The following is a 21004-nucleotide window of genomic DNA, read 5'->3' as shown; positions in this document are numbered from 1 at the left end:
AGGGGGGATATACCGCGGATTGTCCGAAGCATTACGGCGTCTACGGTAAACCGTTGATGCATTCGGTAGGGAAGCTACTTCGGCGTTCATTTTTGCTACAATGCTACACCTGCCTAGCATCGCCCGCTACTGCGCTTTGCCGCTGCGGCCGGGGGCGTGGAGTGTTCGGTCTAGTTTGCCTGGGCACAACGAAGACGGCGATGTTGCTATGGTGATGGCACTGTTCACGATTCTTAGAAAAACGCGCCACTCGTGCAAGTGAGCAACAGAGCTAACGCTCTAAAAGCCCGTCGGCAGGCAGAGCGTTTCCAAAAGAATGGGGCCCTTATCTCGAGTAAGGTAGATACCCTGTCACCCAGGCGTCCACTCTCACCCGCCGTCTGAACGCCCAATTTGTTGACTTCATATTTGAACCTTGTTTTGAAGCAACTCGACTTCCTGTGCTCTAAAAGGTGTCCGATCATGTTAGCAAAAGTGACATAGAAGCGTGTGAGAATTTCGAAGCATACAAAGAACGTGCTTCCGTTCTTCCATCAAAACCCCTGTACTGCATTGGTATGGAAAAATTCACAAATTATAGCACATGCCAAATCTGACAGAACGCGATTTGATCGATGCGTCTAATCGTTTGGCATTTGCAGGAAAACATTTGGTAAGCATGGGCGCTCTTGCATGGAGTAAAAATCAGGCTCTAATTATTATGTTGCAAATGTGTGAATGTACAAGTGCCACATCACGAAATTATTTACTACCAACACATGAAGCCGAAAGGTGAGCTCAACACTAAAGTATACTTGTTGCATACGTGTGTGTGCCCTGTGAAATGAGTACAATAAAGTCAGGCTCCAAGCTAATACAGTTGAATCCCGCTATAACGAAATTCACGGTGCACAAAAAAAAATTCGCTCTCGCGGAACTTCGTTATCGCAAAAATTTGACGTGAAACGCAGAAAGAATTGCCCAAGCAGCAGCAAAGGCGTTTAATGCCAAAAATCTGTAAGCTTGGTTTGCTTACGCTTCACGGCGAGCAACGCCGTCACGCGATTTTCGCACTCGGTCAGCAAACCCATTGCAATATCGTCGTCTCGGACAGCAACGAAATTCCTGATGACATCAAAAGCGTCCATCACCTGTACGGCGGTTGCCGCAGCCGGCGATTCCTGTACGTCGTCGTCTTCTTCATCGGAAGAGTCCTTATCATTCCGGGCAGCTTTTATGATCTGCTCATCACTCACATCTTCGTGAACAACAACACAAGCGTCAGCGCCGATGTATTCGTCGAGCTCGAGATTAGGCGGCACGGTTCCTATTTCTCCCAGCGTTTTCCAGGCGGCCGCGATCCCTGGAGCCGGTGACGCCTCTTCGTCGTCGTCTGTAACGCCTGGTGTTAGGCCAGCAGAGTGTACGGGTCGACCTTCGGCAAATCCGGCGTGCCTGAAACAGTTCACAATTACTGAGCGCCCCAGTGTGCTCCAGGCAGCAGACATAATCTGCAGTGCCACGTACAAGTCCACCTTCGTGTCTCGGCCGGTTTCAGTGTTAAAAAGCAGCCGCTGAATTAACCTCCCGCGGTAAGCGCGCTTCAGGCTAAGAATCACGCCCTGATCGAGAGGCTGTAAGACAGACGTGCAATTGGGAGGGAAAAACCTCAGCTCCGTGTTAGTGAGCTTGACTTCGTCGGAGTGATGCGCTGAACAATTGTCCAAAAGCAAGCAAACTTTACGGCCCTGCCGCTTCATGTCGCGGTCGAATGCCATCATCCACTCGGTGAAAATAGCGCGGGTCATTCATGACTTGTTGTTCGCCTTGTACTGCACAGGTAGGCTACGAGTTCCCTTAAAACAGCGCGGCTTGGCACTTTTGCCTATGACTAACGGCGGACGCTTGTCCGAGCCATCCATGTTTGTGCAAAGCAGCACTGTGATGCGTTTTTTGCTGTGTTTGCCGCCGTGACAGCACTGCCCCTTGAAGTCGAGCGTCCTAGCCGGCAACATCTCGTAGAATAGCCCGGTCTCGTCGGCGTTGTAAATGTCTGCAGGCGCGAAGTTGCTTAAAATTCCGGCCATGTTACTCGCCTTCCAAGCAGCTGCTCCGTCCACGTCTGCTGACATTGACTCGCCGCACAACACTTTTCCAACGATGTTATGGCGGGCCTTGAAACGGTTTAGCCAGCCAATGCTGGCTTTAAAATCATCAATGCCAAGTAGGCATGCATAGTTCAAGGCTTTCTGCTGGACGATGCTTCCGGACAGGGAGACGTTGCTGGCTCGTGCTTCCACAAACCACGCATGCACTGCTTTGTCCAACTCTTCATGGAGGGGCCGCGTCACCTTTTTGTGCTTCGAGGATGTGCCTGAAGCAAGTGCCATTCTCACGCTGTCCTTATTGCCTAGAATCGTTGACAGCGAACTTGCAGGAATTCCGAAGTCTTCAGCAATTGCCGCTTTCTTCCTTCCGCTTTCTGCTTGGGCGATTATTTGAGCTTTTTGTTCAAGGGAAAGAGTTTTGCGTTTTTTCACTTGCGTTGCCATCGTGTCCTGCGGATGAAAACTCGTCGTTGTCGAAGAGAAAGGCAGCAAGTGAACAACGCGACCACGACACAAAGCCAAAATGGCGGAACTGCAATCACGTGATTTCATGCTTAATGTGGCTTTGGATTTGACTTGGACTTCTCGCCAATAAAACTAGTTTCGGTTTCGATTTTGAACGCGAAAATTTCGTTGAAGCGGAAACGCTCTGCAAAAATGGTTCGTTGTGCAGAGAAATTTAGGCCATTAATTCTTATAGGATACTCGCGGGGAACAAAAAATTATTCGTTGTCGCGGAAATTTCGTTGTGGCGGTATTCGTTGTGGCGGGATTCAACTGTAATAAACAGTAGTCCACCCAATATATTGGTTCAGAAAGCGCATGCATCATCACGGGAAGCTGCAGCAGGACAGGTCAGCGTCTTCCATAGCATGCTACTTTTCACATCAGGCTTCAGTGTCGAGTGAAATTCTGCAGGAGAAAAATGTTTCTAGGAGATTGATTATTAAAATTTTATTCTAATTGCCTGAAAATACTGTGTTCCTTTAATTGTGCGCGCGTGCGCACACACAGACACATGCACGCACACACACGCACGCACGCGCGCATGAACATACGTGCGAGCGAATAAAATGAAGACTCTGTGAGGCATCCAATTGGAAGTGGGGAAGTGGCCGCCATAAGCGCCTACAAAACTGTCCCCGTTAGGTCCTTTCTTCTGGCAACCTTCCTTTACAATCCCCTCTCCCCTTCCCCCATTTCCCACATAGTTTAGTGTGAATGCGCCTCCTCAGCGCCGAAGAGAACATGAATACATGCCGGCCTCCTGCGCGATACATAGCCTCTTGGTGGATATCACATCTATCTCGAAATATCGATTCATCTCAAAAGGAAAAATTGGCAATCATTCACTCATTTTCACATCGTAACTTATAAGCTCTAGTTTCCGAGATTGGACAAGCACGAACAAAAAATAAACAAGGGCGACTGTTGACTGAAGTTCAGCTAATTATAGCTACATTATCATATTTGTAACGTTTGATAAAGCAAATTTCTGTTGAGCGCAAGAGCTGACAACTTCCACTCCAGTCAAGGAGTGTTCCGATCCCTACTATATCTATGGCATCAACAATAGGGAGGTTTATAATATGGTACCCCTACCGCTTAGGGGGACAGGGTAATAGCGCGGGTGGCAGTAGGAGCACAATTCTCTATTATAGTGCGCACGCTCCGCTATTACTCTGTCCCACTTACGGATATGGTCGCCGTATTCTTAAAGTTCGCTAACGATCACTCGATTGCACAGCCCAAAAGACGAGGATCAAAAGAACACAAGACAGGTGCGGACTTCAACTAAGGTTCCTTGACGAAGTCTGCAGAAATGATGCTATTCGCTATTCGCTCCTAAGTGCCTCTCGCCTGTGCGCACTATAATAGAGAATTGTGCCCCTACTATCACCCCTGCCAATTTGGGAGGGGGGGGGGGGGGGGGAGGCGAGAGGCGCTTAGGAGCACAATTGCCTATTGTACGCCTGATCCTGGTTGGAGGCTGGGGTGCCTCTGCCTTTCGCTGTGCTGCAAACATCTTGTGAGACGAAGTATAGGCAAGAGAGGAAAGGCTCTTGTCCCATTGTCGGGGCGCGTATTGTTCGAAGTAGTGGTGCGGTGGGGTGAAGAGGGGAGTTCAATAGGGCAGCCCATGCTGCCCAGGATGGGGACAAAATCCCTCCCCTTCTCTGCCTGGACACTGCTGTGGAGCCGTAAAAACCTTTGAAAGTCCGCGCAGCAACACAAGAAAAGCAACACAAGAAAAGCGTTCAGGCACAAGTCGAGAGGGCTGGGTGGCTGTGTACTCAATTCATCAGACATGGATTAGTGGCGTAGCCTGGTGGCAGAATCTGAACTACTTCCAAGATGGCGACCGTAGGACCGCCACCTTAAGTGCAAGTAATGGCTTGGTCCTGATCACAGAATGTAGCAATTTGTAGACACAGGCCAAGTGCAATGTTTCATCACTGTCTCTCTAACACAATGGAATCGAGAAAAAGTGTTACGGAAAGAGTTTCCTGCTACTTGGCAGCCTACATCTCACTGTGGCTTTGCTATGTCATCTAGCTACTGAGGATAAGGACAGCATGGCATCAAACTGTGGTCATGGCAGCTGTGTTCGCATTAAATGGAGGTGTTTTAGCCCTGGTCAAATGGGCACCTTGAAAACAATGAAGGGTGTTGTGGATCCAAATCAAGTGCCATGAAAATGAATGCCTAAAATGTGCACGGGGGTGCCATTAGAGAAGGTAAACAATGGCGGCGTACCTGCAGCAGAGCCGTGGCGCTCCCCTTTGGAGTCCTTCTTGAAGGCATACGAGATGGTGATGGCCCGGTTGCACAGGTACTGGCCATTCATGGCCTCAATGGCAGCATCCGAGGCCTCGAAGCTGGCAAAGTTGATGAAGGCGTAGCCCTTGGAGTTGCCCGTGTCCGGGTCACGCATGATCTGCACCAGCAGAAAAAAAGCGTGCTCAGACCACAAAGCTACAAATTTCCTCCTTCAATGCAAACTTGCCACAGCTTGGCTGTGCAGCTTCACCAATTTCGAGAACAGTGGTATATTAGGATAACTTAGGAGAATCCGTTTACGGCACAGCAACAGAATTGTAAACTCCGAGCTGGCCAGGATTTTAGGCAGCGTGCCCCTTTCATAGCTGTGCACAGGCTCGGGCCAACCCGAAAGCCCGTATCCAGCCTGGCCAGCTGCGGGCCAGGCTCGGGCCGGTCCCGGGCCAAGGTATATTTGTCTCGGGCGGGCCAGGCCGGGCCAGACACCTTGATCACAAACACATTCATTTTTTGAGAATGCGCGAATACAGCCATAGTGCGAGAAGCGTCTAGAATGCACAATATTTTCCCGCGTCTTCCCTACGCTAGTGCTTCCAAATTCTTTCCTGCCGTCGACTAACCTTTCCTCTCTGCTTCCTCGCCTCGAACGAATATTTGTTAGCCGTTATTGACCGAACAGAGAAAGCTGCAATGCACATCACCTGCTAGTACTGTGTAATTCGAGAGCAACATTAGCCTTGTGGCCTTAGATATAACTGAACTCGCGGACACAAAATAAAACAAAGGTCGACGGGAGCATAAGGGGGGGGGGCAAAGGTGAGATGTGCACAGTACCTTGGGTGTCTGCAGGATGACACCGAATGCGGAGAAGGTGTCATAGAGCAGCTTCTCGTCCACCTCTGGGTCCAGGTTGCCAATGAAGATGTTGGCACCCACGTCCAAGTTCTTCTGGTGGGCCGATGCCTGGAAAGGGGAAAGTGGCCACTCAAGGTCAGACAACCCACGTCTGGCCTCTCATGGGCAACTGTCCGCTCTAATCCCTTCACAAAATAAGCACCGCAAGAACACAGACAGAGAAATAAGCAACAAAACGATGCCTGGGACCAGTTTTGTTGTTCGCCCATCCCACATTACTTGTTCAGTGCTGCAAAGCCAACATCTTTAGTTCCTACGTCAGTGCTTGTCTCATTTTTCTCTTTCTCCTGCTTCATTTTTGTATAATTTTTTCAACAGATGAGCTGCCGGCAAATGATGATGTGTTTAACATAAAAATCTCACGGTGCATGCGAACTGCTTGTTTCAAGCCTATGCACCTCCAAGTAGCTCACTGCTGTGCTGAATCTAGCGACAACACTGAGGTATATATCAGACAACCTTGCAATTAACACCAAGCTGGCCTTAAAATCAGATCAGTAAACAGACTTCCCAAAATTTCCTGGTCCCCCACCTCACCACTGACTTCCCAAAATTTCCTGGTCCCCACCTCACCATTAACCCAGCTTCACCTGCTCTCTTTCACTCCACATTTCGCCCGATGTGAAGCTGCCTGACAGAGTGCAACATGCCCCCCCCCCCTCACCTTGTTCACACGGATGGGCTTGCCATACAGCTTGATCATGTTCATGATCTTGATGGCGTAGTCGGCGTCCTCCTCCCCCAGGAACTCCACAAAGCCATAGCCCTGGTGGTGGCCGGTCACCCGGTCCTTGGGCATGTGCACGTTGACTGCACATACATGCCACAAAGCGCTTGATCAGAGAGATTGACATGGACACATGTTCAACCTTTCTATAAGATGCAATGCATCGTACTGACAAAGAAAGGGTTAAACTTCAGACTTTCAGCCTTTGAATTGAAAACGATGTACTATTGAGGATTTCATTGGCATGCCCCATATTCACTGCATGCACCAAATTTTAATTATTTAGAGTGCCCTCAATTGCCAAAGTGATGTAATAGGGAGTGGAGTCATAATATCAAGCCAAATATGTAACAAGGATCAGCTGTCATAAGTGCATAACCAATAAGAAATTTTAGACAGCAGAGTTAATAAACTAGGTCATGCAAAGAACAAAGTAGCAAAAGTCTATCAAAAAACAAAGATACAACAGCTATGCCCACATGTACGCACACACATGCACAAACATACACAAACCAGGTAGCATGTTGAGGCAACAGACTTGAAATTCCAGTGAAATAATGAAATACATCCAAATGACATTTGCTTTGAGTGCTCGTGTGACATAACTGGGCAATAAGTGTGCTGATACTTTCGCAGGGTTACAACAGGTCCTCTGTGGTGTGAGAAATGTGCCGGCACAGACTTAAGCATTTTGTTATGGTGCATGTTTGCGGGCAGTGTCTTGAAAAAGTGTTCACCTTCTTTTAAAGCCACCACACGTTTGTGGTTCTGGTCTTCAGTGCATGTACTGGTCTCCAATGCATGTAAAAAATGTTTGGAGTATGACGCTCAGCCTCGGCCACGTGCACCAACTTCAACATTGTGTCCCGTACGTTGCTGATGAAGTTGATTCAAGGCAAAAGCCTTGAATCATGCAGTGGTCGTGATTGCGCTCAAAAGCATGGAGTGGTCGTGATTGCGAAAGCTCAATGGTCCCAATTTTTTATCCTAATATTGCCTTCAACTGATGGCCCTCGCAGTGTCTTCTGTGCACTCATGAGACACATACAGCCACTCGTGCAGTGTCCCATGTTCAGCTGGGACAAGCACGACACGAAGGTGTGGCGCCACGCCACCATGCAGAGCGACGTGGTGAACTATAATGCTATCCTGGCATGCAGAGCACATTGTCAAAGCTGACGTGACAGTATTTCTCTCCTTGCTTAAAGCTGCCACAGATGATAAGGCGAGCATCCGGTCTTCTTATGTGGTTAGCATTTTCGCCAGTCGTTCCCGAAGGCAGTCGCGTTGTCGTTAAAAGCTTTCTCAGCGACTGACAGTTGCAGTCGTATAAGATTCCGCCGATGACGACACCATTATATCAGCTCACAGCGACTTACTAGTAAAACAGGCAGCAGTTTACAAGCTGGATATGCCAAAAGACAAAATGGCCGTTCACACACGAGTATACAACCACTTTATAGTGCTCTAGAAGATTGGGCAGTGTGTCGACCGCGCCGCGAAATGCATGGGAGCGAGGGGCCGCTTTTGCGATGACGGAGGCGCCGCAGCGCAGAGGGCGCCACCAGCAACTGGTGTGTCAGCCGTCCGAGCGCCCGCGTATGCGCGCTGTGCGGCGGGGCGGATACCGCGCGGACTGTACGTTCTTGTTTGCTTGTGCGTCGTCTCGAGCTGTTCGCGACAAGATTTTACAAATATGCCGGTTAACGGTGCTCAGTACTGTTAGCAATCACCTAATTTATTTTCCATTTTGGCCGTCGGCAACACCTCGGGGAAGTAACATGACAGAAGTTGGCTCCGAAGAAAACAGCTTGGAGAGGGCCGGCGTACGACTCGCACAGCACGCTTCACTCGCCGTACAGCTTCCTTTAGCATTCCTAAAGCACCTAATTCACGTCCAGAAATGTAGTGTTTTGAAAAGAGGGCAGTTTGGAGGCAGGATGTATGAAGAAGTGAAACATACAACACGTGTGTTCGAGCGCTGACTAAAACTAGTCACAGTTCAGTTCAGTCGTTCAGTCGTGTCCGACTCTTCGTGACCCTATGGACCATGTCACGCCACGCAGGAGTAACCCCATTATCAAAACAGTCCAAAATGGTATATTCTGTTGTTTCCCACGCCAACTATGCCGACTACAGTACGTCACGGAAGCCACAAGGGAAGTCGGCATTCAGTTGGAATGAATTAAATGTGGACTACCCCGCATGGAGGTAGAGATGACCTAATTGTTCAAGAAAATGTTTCCATTCTAGGGTACGCAAGCCACCGGTAATATGCAAGTCATTGCCTCCAGAAGATCGCTCTAGTCCTGTTTTACGTACATACAAAAAAAAAAAAAGAATAGCTTTGAAAAAGAAATAACGACGGAAAATAGAGGACGCAGAGGCTATAGGGCATACGCTTATTCGCTTCCGCTAGATTATCCTTCTGAGAAAGAGAGGTTGTGAGGCAGGCACGGCTTCTCACCACGAACAAAAATAGCTCTATAGGTTGGAAGCTCGCAATTTACTCAAAAATTTGGCTCGATGCACGATCCTTTTCGACTGCTTTGCACTTCAGATTTTGCAATCTTCCTGTAAAATGTGAAGGTTCAAAAAGTTTACCTACTTGGAGCACCAGAAAAGCTCCCACTTGAAGCAATGAAATTTATAGTGTTTTCGCGGCTTCGCTCTTTGCGAAGTAAGTGAATCACGACAAGAGTTTCCAAAGGGAAAACAATTAAATTCCCTTGGAAGTATTTCACGTGTACTATCAACCTTGTTAACAATTATAGTCTGGTTAGTACTGCAAAGAGCACCTGCGGCAAGTAGCCCGATTATATATAGTGCGGCAGTAGTTGCAAGTATATCCAGTCGATTACTCATATCTAATACCACACACTCAAAGGATAAACACGTATTATGTCCGCATTTGATTTCGGCATTATTTTAATTGCTTGCGTATTAGGTGTTCACCATCTTTTTCGCATTTTTCCGCTTTCTCTCGGTGCGCGCCAAGAACTGCATCATACCTGCCAATTCGACGCGTAATTATCAGTGCTTTTATTTTTGTTTGTTTGCTCTGTACCATTTGATGCCAGTAAAGCGTCCGCACTCAAGTGCCCACTATGAACAATTTTTGACATTTTATTTGAAGTAATGCCGTAGCTGTACTTGACTTTTTGTTTTTTTTTTTCATCTAAACAGCTGGTTCATCCTTTGGTTAGTGGCACGCAAACAAATGTCCGTGATATACGTATATGTTAATCACGAACAAAGAATAAATGCTTGAGTCGCGTATACCTTGTTTATTTTTTTTTTGTCGGTAAATACCACAGTGCTTTAAATCAGTACGGTAGTGAATAAATGTGTTTTGCTCGCACACTGTATTTGTAATTTATATAAGCGGTGATTAGGGCACATAAAAAACACCGATTAAAGAGATATATCACAGATTACTGACAATTTAAGATAAACGTTGTTATGTATTAATAAGCGCAAGCTGCAAAATGTAAGCATGTGCTCGTAAATAAGGTTTGTAAAAAATAAGTGTTCCTAAAGAGGCCTTACGAAGCACAAGCTTTGATTCGCATGTACACTGTTTTTCTCCGCGTGTTAGCGCTCCTGGGCAGTAGCCTTTATTCCCTTACGGGAAAAACGAATGCAAAACACCACGCTTTGTTGCAAACATTAAGTACAAATTGCTCATCTGGACGATTTGTAACTGTCCGCAGGAAGAAATGTTGAGAGTTTCAGATAGCGATTCAAACATAGCGCGCTGCTCCGAAGGACTACCCAAGCGTGCACAATGTCTCCAGATAGACGTAAAAGAACGGCAGGGATCAGTTTAAGCACCTGGAATAAGTTGCCTCTTAATTATTATCACACTAATTGCGTAGCGTCTGAAAATCGCTTCAAAGAGAACCGCACCCCTCCTCTGTACCCCCGCTATCCAGCGGCCGCTACGCGCCGAGCGGCGAACGTGGCACCCCTGTTGCACGTCGCGCCCTCTCGCGGGAGTCGGTTCTTGTCATCGCAAAAGCGGCCCGCTCTCCGGCGCCGGTCGTCACACTGCCCAATATTCTAGAGCACTATAACCACTTTTTGGACGAGCAGCACCATCTGGTGGATATTAACACCATTCAAACAAAATTACAGTGTGTTAACAGCACCAGGTGGCGCCACTAGTCCATTTTTGACACTGGACAAGAATTTTTCTCAGACTAACAATCTTGCACCTTCGCAATGAGCTATTGGATGCAATAAACTAAAAAGACCGTCCACAGTTAAACCTCATTACCCTCATTACATGAGACACTCAAGGGACCGGAAAAATATGTCTTTTGTAAACAAGGTTACTTGTAACCAAAAATTCTTACCAACTCGTATGCGCGGCAGTTTAGATTGCCTCATCTATATTCTGTTCCATATCAGTGTCCTTTTTTTTGTTGCAATATGTCAGGAACCGAGGAGTGCCTCCTCTTGACTGGGAAGTCAAAATGTTCTTATTGTTTCAGGCACTGTCATCACATTTCTATGTGAATGAAACAACAGGGACATTTTGACTTCCAAGTCAAGAGGAGGCACTCCTCGATTTCCGACATATTGCAACAAAAAAGGACACTGATATGGAACAGAATATAGATAAGGAAATCAAAACTGCCGCACACATGAGTTGGTATGAGTCAGCTGCATTGCATGAGCATCCCTGGGTTGTGTCTCTTATAAATAGTGAAAAAGTTACTCTAGGGACCTGCCAAAGTTGCCCTTAGTAACAGAGTGTTTCTTCTAACCATGTCTCTTGTAACGAGATTTTACTGGTACTTATTCACCTGACATTATTTTGAAATAACACTTACTGTACCATACATCAGTTTTTAAAAATCCTGTGATAGTAACCAGTCAACATGGCGAGGTTGATCTGTCTTGGTAGACAATGGAAGCTGATAATCTAGCCACAAAATGCATTCCTGCATTAAAAGCCATTTGGAAATGCCCCAAAGAAGAGTTCAGCAGCAGCTCCAGCAGAAGATGTATTATGTATGCATCAAAACCAACCAGTAAGGATAACACCACTGTGTGGTACCTCACAGACCAGCCTCACTTGACTACAGCATTCTGCGAGCATGCGCATGTGTTGTGCCGTGCCTAAAACTTTTTACAAACGTCCGGTTTAACCCAGCGCTCCACACGTTGCTGTTGAACAGCTTGTTACAACTGTACAAAAGGCTAACCTAAATTGCTGCCCTTGGCCACAAGTAAGGATGGCCAGGTGTGTGTTGCAGCCCACGGTGAACAGAGGACAGAAAGAACAACAGCACCCTGTGCATGTTTCACACATTTAACTGAGGAGCATGGGGACTTGCATCTGATGTTATTTTCTGCACACTGGGGGGCATGGAGGAAGTGCGTCCTAACTGGAATTATAAGTCTGGGCTGAGAACAAAAAGCTAGGGGTGCGTGAATATTCGAGATTTCGAATATGAATTGAATATGTTTGTTATTTGATTCGTATTCGAGAAACTGGTATTTGGAATATCCAAATATTTGAAAATTACCCAATACATCGAAAACTTCGCTATTCACCACAACTACACTGCAATGCTTGATAGTGTGAACTGTGCAGTGAAGCATCCACAAAACTCGACGGGGCAGTTTTGTGAAGAGGGCCTTCCCAACAGCATGCGCAAAGCAAAGCACTCGATGAAACTGGGGAAAAGAACCATCGTGATTACTTCGGCTTCATCTCAAATGCAGGATATCATTGTGCAGATTTTCATCAGATGAAATTACTGTGATGAAAATTATTTTTGGTAGTTTGTTCAGGCTTGCCAATAATTCGAGCTTTTGGTTAAATTCAGACAATTTTTTCTAGTCCCTCGAAACCCAAATTAAAAGAAAGTTTACTGTATTTAACAGTGATATGAAAGCTCCAACCTGTTTCATCCAGGTCCTTCCTGCACAGAAAACTGGTATACATGGAAGCCTTTTTTAAAAATTATATTAGATTTTTCAGGAGGGTACACACATCTGTGCAATTCAAGTTTAATTTTATTTGCAAATACCATGTGAATTGTGATATAAACGAGCCAAACAATGTTTGATCAGATATTAAACATTAGATTTGATATTCAAAGGCATTTTTTCCCCCGTATGCATATTCGAACATTTCCACACCCCTACAGAAAGCCTCAAGCCATAAGATAAAACACATGCACCACACAAAGAGTGGACTAAGTGCATATAAAAGAAGCCTACAGCCACTGACGCCAAGGAAAGTGCAGGGGATTCTCTTTTCTGATCAACGTGAAATGTTATGCAATCATCGAGGTAATATACTAGCAAGTAGAAAAAACAAAGAACTAGCCGCCACCAATGCATGTGACTGTTGTCTGCCTTCATGTGTACCTCAAAATGGGCCCCTCATTTTCCTTAAGTTTGTTTGCTGCTAGCTTAAATGAGTAGCCTGTAAAAGGAGTGGTGGCCTCGAGTCACATTAAAATGCACCCCAAAGAAACGTTTCAGGGGAGAACACAAGGAAACGATAGAGCTGCCACGGGGGATATATGCATGCACTACACTGGCTGGCAAACAGTTCCATTCACTGAAAATGTTGGTAAAAGATGTCTGTGTCATGCTTCTTCCTAGCCAAGAAAGAGCATGTGGATGGCACAGAAGACCCAATACCTCATGTGGCCTTGTCATGACGTGAAACAGAGCTACCAGTGCTTGCCTCTGCTTCAACTGGCAAGCAACGACCACAGGGCAGCTAGGAATGGCTCTAACGGTTCCCTCAATGACACACCCCTTTGGCCCGAGAGGATAGAGATATTGCAGACAAAAAAAAAAAAAGATAATGGTACCTTAACGAAAATAAACACCCTGGCCATTCAGACTGCTTCAGAGGGTGTGGCGGTTCTGTACGCACTGTGTTTGGACATGTATTAGGCAGTTGTTTACATGCTAAATTGCCTCAAGAATATGTTCCCTCATGCACCATCACAAATGCAAACAAGTTCTTTGGCTGTGCTACCCGTGTCAGAAGATTCCCCTCTCCTGTGGTAGGGTGCACACGGGTCAAACTGGCATGTGCGCGAATGACCGTGCATGTGAACACAAGAAGTCAGTTAAAAATTTGCTGGATAAAATAAGCTCCCCCGTCACTGTGGACAATGTAAAAACTGTGTTCCAGCTTTTGACAGAATTCCAGTAATCAGAGGAGGAAAGCGCAGAGAGGAAAGGAACTCTGGAAGCCTATCACATTAGGGTAGTGACACGTGCATCAGTACACCGTTACTGCTGCTCATAAACAAAGAAGCTAAGTTATTAGGCAACAGTGTTCACGTGTAGGTTAAAGAACAAATGTTTTATTTAGTTGTTTATTCACAATGTACCATGCAGCCCCAAGGAATTACAGTAAGATTGTGGGCTTCACAGATAACATCAGGTTATACAATTTCAACAAGTAAAAACAATACCAGTGCAAGCAGGACATGTGGGAGAGAAGCAAACACAAACAAGCAAGGACAGTAGAACTAGATCTCATTCAGTAAAGCAATAGAAGTGTTGCAGCTGGAAACACACTCCATTTAGTGATTGTTTTCGAAAAAAAAAAAAAAGAGAATTTCATGAAATTAGCATTTCACTTATTTCACAAATTTTATTTTTGTGCTTCTTTCTGGCCGACATATAGTCGGGAGTTCGTGGTGGTTTCGTCATCTTCGTAGCAATATTTTTGCCTTTTGATTTCTGTCTGATCATAATATATAGAGCGCATCAGCTTCAGCATGTTTTCTATTTTTTTTTTTCTTTTTTTTTCACCTTTCCACTACCAAATGTTCTTGCTCTTGTGTTGCATGTGCCAAGTAATATCGACGTGCTACCAGTGCTGTGATGACTAGCAACTTACTGTTTCTTGTTGTGTGTTTGATGCACGAGTATCATTTGAAATCTTGGGCTGGCCACTCGTAAAGTAAACCTCAGGTGTTAGTCCAGTGCTGACCCCTGTGCCACCTTCAACTTGTGATTACACCTGTTTGCCGATTTCACTATGTGTGATTCACACAAACTAACCCACATTGTCACTATGTTACGAGTGCATCATATCTCAAACAGCAGATGCATTGAGTGTCTGCTCTGTGCCAACCAACACATTATTCTTGGGCCTCACCAACGGGTCCAGCCTGGACAAACAGCTCCCAAAGAATGGTGTCCGACACCTTCTCGTCCAGGCCTCCCACGTAGATGGTGGCATCTGCAAAGGGACCCAACACACTTTTCTAGCCACACACTGTATCAAAACAGACAGAGCTGGAGTAAAGGCAACTGGTCCCATTTTGGCAAAAACCTCACACACCTCTGATCACAATAGGCTAGGTGCATTCACTCTATCCATACTCCCTGCACTTTTGCATTGATGGCTAAATATGTTACAAAGAAGCATCCAAACTTCTTGCTTTGTATTGAAAAGCAGACAATTCAACATGAAAGTAACTTGGTTTACAATACCTATAAAGGATGAATATTTGTGTTACATCCAAGTAGAGCAGCTTTGCAGAACGGCACAGTAGCTGCTAATACTTTTTTTTTAACTCGACGAGAAGGCTTTGAACTGGCAGTGTTATGTAACTTTTCCTTAACCTACTGTTAATTAAATAACAACAAAATATATATATTGTACAATTTTTTTTTTAACTCCCAGCTTTTTGCTCTGTGAATAGGACCTGATTCAAACTTTTTGTGTACTTCACACAAATTCTGTCTGTCCTTATTCATACCATTGGCATGATCTATCCTTCCTCATTTTTATTCCTGAATAGAGTGCCCTGCTACCTATATCACAGTATCCCCAACAAACAAAGCATTTATACTTACGGCTCACAATAAATTTTTCTGCCACACTACTTTAAAACTGCCTTTTCCTCCAGGTTTAGGAAAGAGTTTAGGTACTGTCTGTCAACCACTGATCACTGATCCACTGTAAAAAAACAAGGTGCACAGCAGAGAATATGTGACCCTGAAAATGTTCAAAGAGTCACCCAACAGCGACTGTCGCCTCACTCTGCACCATTTCAGTCATTATGAAGACGTGGTAATGATTGACAGCAGTGGTGTCCACAAAGCTGCAAACCACAGGCTGCAAGAACAAAGGCAACTACCAAGAAGCCGCACAAAGCGTAGAGTCCCTGAAGTGGGGAATGTACACTGCTGCCAATGAAAGCTTCATTTCACTTTTGTGCAGACAGACAGACACACACAAGGTTCACACAGAATATTTGATGAAACCCAAGAATTGCAGGATTTCAAGGTACAGAGCACAATAAAGATCCAATAATCAAGAAAGGAAAAAACCTTTTCTTTTTAATATTTTGATCATACAACTTAAGAAACCCTCTGAAAATTGCTTAACTCTGATTTTCTTTCTGTCCACCATTCTGGCCTTCCAGCTGAAGCTGCTTGCCATGGCCATGAGTGATGCCATTTCATAATTCGGCATCTTCAAATAGAATAACTGAGACAAATATTTGAGTATCTTTTCAGGTGTGCTTGGTGACCTCCTTCAGCCCCCTCCCGATCTTGAATAGCCATTCTGGGCAATTCTTTTCCAATACACATAAAATTCCCATTACCATAGCTGCTTCTGTAAGCCACTGACCTGAAAATAGGCTTCAATGATTTTAAGGTGACCTTTCAGTGCCAATTCACCCTCTGCCATTGCAAAAATCCCCTTCCAACCCAACATGAACTTTTCTCAATGCGAACCATCAACTCCACTCCCCCACTCATCATAATCCACATTCAGAAGCCAGGCAGGCTGAAACGCACATTTCTTTCCTGACATGGTGTTCTGATCGAGCATTTGCAGAACTCTCTATGTCAGCTTCTTTGCGAGGCTTGTTTTCACGAACGAAAGTTCTCGTCCTCAGCCATCACTCTCGCCTTATTTGAAGAAACAAGTAGAGGGGAAGTTCTTCTAAGTAAACTCAGGAATGCGTCCAGTCGGCTTCACGATGACTCGGAGAGACGTACCGGAATGGCACAATGTCTGAATACAACCTCTTTATACATTAAGTATGAATGGTGTGGAGATGGTCCAGCACCTTGCTCCGCGAGTATGATTGAGTTCAGCCCATTCGTTGCACTCCCTCCCTGTGGCACATTTGTGATTCGCAATTATGAATGCGCTGTAAAGAGGTGCGTGGTTCTTTTCATTCCAACAAAGACTAAGGGGCGTCATCTGGTAACGAGACTATTTGGTTTGGAAACAAGCCCTTCAGAAAAGCTGCCTTACAGAGTGGTCCATTCATGTCACAGACCTCAAAACAAAAATGCAAAATACCACCCCACCAACTGTGCACCATGACTTTAACGTGAATGTTACAGGCATTGAAACAGGACAGCACCTCTCACGTAGAACAGCACAAGATGGAAAGCTGACCGGCAAAACATGTCTTCGAAAGACTGTCGAAAGACTGTCAAAGAATGGACTTTCAAGATGCTTCATTTCAGGGCCAATTTATTCCCAATCGTTTTTTTGTGAAAGATGAGTGCAGCATACAGAGACGACAAAGAAAAAGCAGGAAATAGGAGTAATGCGAGTTCTGAACCGTGTATGGGCCATTACAGAAGGCAAAGCGGACCACCTTCCTCTTTTCGCTTTGGGATAAGCCTATCCTGTTTTTAAAGGTAAACAAATTTGATTTTAGTTTCCCAAGGAGTTTAAAGTGTAACCAAAAGTTTGAGTTTCCAGAGCCTTTAAAACAGTTCTTGGAAAATCAAGGGTATCTACGAATCTAAAAGGGCCTATGTGAACACTGAACACATGCAACTCAACAGTTCATGAAATCAGGCTAAAATGTTTAGTGTGGCCTTTGCTTTATGATGAAATCACCTATAGACAGGTCATGCTGTCTTCAAATAAGCAGACTTTAGCAACAAGCTACAGTCAGTATCAAGAAGCTGCAACCACAACCTACACCTTGACTTCAAACAATTCAAAAACATTTATTACATAGTTTCAACCACAAGTGGTGAGGTCTCGGGGATGAAAAGTCACCAACTGCAGGTCTACATATCAACCACTACTGCAGTAGTAACAGGAGATTCAGTCTACAGCCCTGCAATTCTCTTGTAGTTTATGAGCTGTCGGTGACTGCTAACATCTGTGCTATTATCGCCAAAGAAGAAACGATGGCAGAAGCCAAATGGAGCTGTCTCCGCTGTTTTTCTTCTTTTGCAGGCAGTCCCATGGGTTAGAATATTTACCGCAAATCAGTCATTCCATGTACCTCCATCTATAAGTGCGGCCAGTTCACACTATTCTTACCTGCCTAAAAACCCTCACGACTGCAAATCAAGAGGAGACCATTTTCCTACTGTTCGATTCAACTAAGATTACCGAACAATGCCTGAAATATAAACAATGTATCAGCTCAGCTACACAGAAAATCAGTTGGACGGGCGCAAGAGTTGGCTCTTAAAGACACGGTGTCTCGATTTTTTACTGAATCAGTGAAAGATATCGTTCAAATGCAAACTATCCAAGCACTTCTTAATGCATGAATTGGTATTATCAAAATATAGGAGCTCTACAGATCTTGCTGTAACAACATTAAGCGACGTAGAAGTTAACTGATGACAGTTGAAACAAAGGAGTCGCAGCAGCGACCAAATGAAAGACAGCGCAGAAAACTGCGGTCAAAAACAACGGTTAAGAAGAAGAGAACAAAACAGTACGGCCAGAGTCCTTCAATGCTTTTTGAAGGACTCTGGTACGGCGCTGCAGATACACAAATTCTACCACGACTGCAAAGAAGTAAAAAAGCGATGCAGGACCGCCTGCGCAGCGCCGGTAACGTTCAGCCACTCTTAAGAACAGCCGGCAAGAAGCATGTACCACGAATGACTTCATTTGTGGTGCGCCGAGAACTACGCAGTTAACGGCCATTCGACCTGTAGAGAGAAGTGCACCGAGCACGTAACTGCCGACGACGCGAGTTTATCCCTGAGCAACGAGCCGGAGTTACTGAGCTTCGTCGTCGACCAGCAAGGCGACACGCAAGAGTAAAAACCGAATGGTTGCTGGAAGCACGGTGCACGTAAAGCGAGTGTGAAGGTTGGATAACTCGATGTTACACGCTCGTGACACTCGTGAGGAGCAGGAAGATAACTTGAGAAAGATTCGAGAGAACAACGTATGCCTTTAAAACCACATCGACATCGCGGTCTCACATGTTGCATGTGAACAGTGCGGAATTCTGTCAAGGCTAATTGTTCAAAACGCTGCCTCAGTCAGACACGGGCTTACAATGGTTACTAATTAAAAAGTCTTTTGGGCACGACGATGGCTCCGCTAACCGCGAAATTGAAGAAAAACGAACCTTGATTTCTTTCTGCAATTGGGCCGGCGGCCATTTTGTTTTCTAACGTGATGACAGTAGCAATAGGCCGAAACTCGAAACGCTTAGCATCACAGCCAAGATCAATTTCAAGCATCATCTACGTTGAAATGTCATAAAAAAAACCCATAAAAATCTGAATATGACGCGAACGTGCTTTATATTGAACGGCAATAATTTTTATTTTTAACACTGCAAATCTGCGGGCTATTTCACGTTCGGATAACGTAAAATCGATGCAGCCTATGTCGCACGAACGATTTGTGTAACTGCATTTTTAGCCGAGTAAGTGCAGCTTTTGGTGAAACTGCAGACAATGACCTGCACTAGCTCTCGAACACTACGAAAGCAAGCCTTCAAACATGTTCCGCGGCAAGCTATTTCTCATAACTCCTGTCAGCCCTTCTAGAAAACCGCCCGATCCCGACTTAAAGACGGCGCAGGAAACGATTGACGAATCTGAAGATATTAAATAGACAATATAAAAACTCACACCACCTGCTAACTGTTTCGTAGCAAAACGACGTGTTGTCGAAAAACCACGTTTGCTCTAGCAGACGATGCTGGCGTAGCTGGCCGCCGGCGTCTGTGAACTTCGTTATAAAACGTATCATTCTGGCTACTTGGCAGCAGTAGTATATTGTTTTATCATGCATTAGCGTTTTTCGCTCCTACTGGGGTGACGCAGGTAAAAACTCTGCTTTATGTGATCGCAGGATCGGGAGCGATCCCGAAAGTACGAGAACAGGCCAGAGAGAAGAGAAACAAAACCAAAACAAGTACAACGTTTTATGTGACGTCACAACAAAACTAACCAATCGGAACGCAGTCAAACGAGAGACCGCCCTCGGTTCTCGAAAAATCCCGTTCTTTCCAGCAGACGACCGCCTCGCGCATAAAAGAGCGCCGTCGTCTGCTCGCCGACAGGATCAGACGAATCAAGTTCGTACTCGCTTGTTCAACTGACCACTGCATGGTCGAGCGTGATCGTACAACGATGTCTTCTTTCGTTTTGGCTCCAATTTTCCGCACAGGCGAGTTCTTTGCTCCATTCGATGCCCTCGAGCGTCTCGGCGACGAGCTCTTGGGACGACGGTGGACCACGCGCCCAGGGCTGCCACAGGCTTCCAAGGGCCACTTGGCTCAAAGAAAGCGTCGCAACACGGCGTCGGATGCTGAGGATGAGACCCAGGCTGACTCGGATTCCAAGTTCGTCGTGACGTACAACGTCCGTGGCTACCGGCCGGAGGAGATTAGCGTCAAGGCGGTGGACAACAGCGTCGTCGTCAGCGCCAAGCACGAAGAGGAGAGCGAGGACGGCTGCAGCTACGTGAAGCGTGAGTTCACCCAGCGCTTTACTCTGCCCGAAGGCGTCGACGCCGGTGCGCTCACCTGCGCCCTCTCGTCTTCCGGAGTGCTGGCCATTGAGGCACCCAAACCGGAGCCCCTGAGCAAGAAGCCCCGAGTGATTCCGATCACAGTGCAGTCGATGAAAGCTGTGACGGACGAGAAGAAATCTTCGAAGGAAGACCTCGCTTCGAAAGATGCAATATCGGAGTCATGAGGATAGCAGTAACTCCGTTCACGCACATGTATAGGATCATCTCTTCCTGGCCTCAAGTGAAACACATTTTCATCGTCGTGTGAATAAATTCCTTTAAATTTTAAGTGTATTCATTTATGAAGAGTATGTATTTGTGGCCGAAAATCACAAGCCTTTGTGATTTTCATGTAAACACTACTAAATCTTCCTTAGATTACGCAGCCGATGAAAGTGAAAAAAATTTTCTTACACTACATAGTTAGCCTGCAAACTTCTGTATTCGACTGCTAGACTGTAGAAATTGACTTGCGAAATCTACCCGCCTATTCAGGTGTAAGCATCACTGACATTATTATGGTCTGTATCCTTTGAGAAATAATTTAACTTAGCCCACCCAGCCAGTTTTCGGGAAATCTGGCTGAGCAGCTGAAATATACTTGTAACGAAGACAGGCAGCCGAAATAGCGTGCCATGATGCCCTCCTCGCTTCTTGCCAAATATTTAAGCACCGTAAGCCATAACAATGGATGGCGCGTTCCTTGAGAGTCGGAGGAGCGACCGACAGTTCGTCCCA

At 45.7% G+C, this 21004-nt stretch overlaps 2 protein-coding genes across 2 annotated transcripts in view; one reads left to right on the top strand and one right to left on the bottom strand.

Annotated features, from left to right (window-relative positions):
- Spx (Spliceosomal protein on the X) overlaps window positions 1–18924 on the bottom strand; it is a 44011-nt gene extending 25087 nt beyond the window's left edge. Inside the window, exons 1-5 of the mRNA XM_084597522.1 lie at window positions 18870–18924; window positions 14660–14743; window positions 6448–6593; window positions 5703–5831; window positions 4845–5025 (exon numbers count right to left, since the gene is read on the bottom strand). Coding sequence (XP_084453648.1) covers window positions 4845–5025; window positions 5703–5831; window positions 6448–6593; window positions 14660–14743; window positions 18870–18903 — 574 coding nt within the window. The 5' untranslated portion in view covers window positions 18904–18924. The remainder of the gene's footprint in view (window positions 1–4844; window positions 5026–5702; window positions 5832–6447; window positions 6594–14659; window positions 14744–18869) is intronic.
- Window positions 18925–19844: 920 nt separating this feature from the next.
- On the top strand, window positions 19845–20537 carry LOC146194742 (protein lethal(2)essential for life-like). Its single transcript, XM_084596105.1, has one exon. The coding sequence runs from the start codon at window positions 19861–19863 to the stop codon at window positions 20449–20451; it is 591 nt and encodes a 196-aa protein (XP_084452231.1). The 5' UTR covers window positions 19845–19860; the 3' UTR covers window positions 20452–20537.
- Window positions 20538–21004: the final 467 nt, after the last annotated feature.

This window comes from Amblyomma maculatum, chromosome 3 (genome assembly GCF_055883805.1).
Source record: "Amblyomma maculatum isolate TAMU_Amacu chromosome 3, ASM5588380v1, whole genome shotgun sequence".
In the NCBI taxonomy this organism is placed as follows: domain Eukaryota; kingdom Metazoa; phylum Arthropoda; class Arachnida; order Ixodida; family Ixodidae; genus Amblyomma; species Amblyomma maculatum.
The sequence above is the reverse complement of the archived record's forward strand: the minus strand, read 5'-3'. Positions and strand labels throughout refer to the sequence as shown.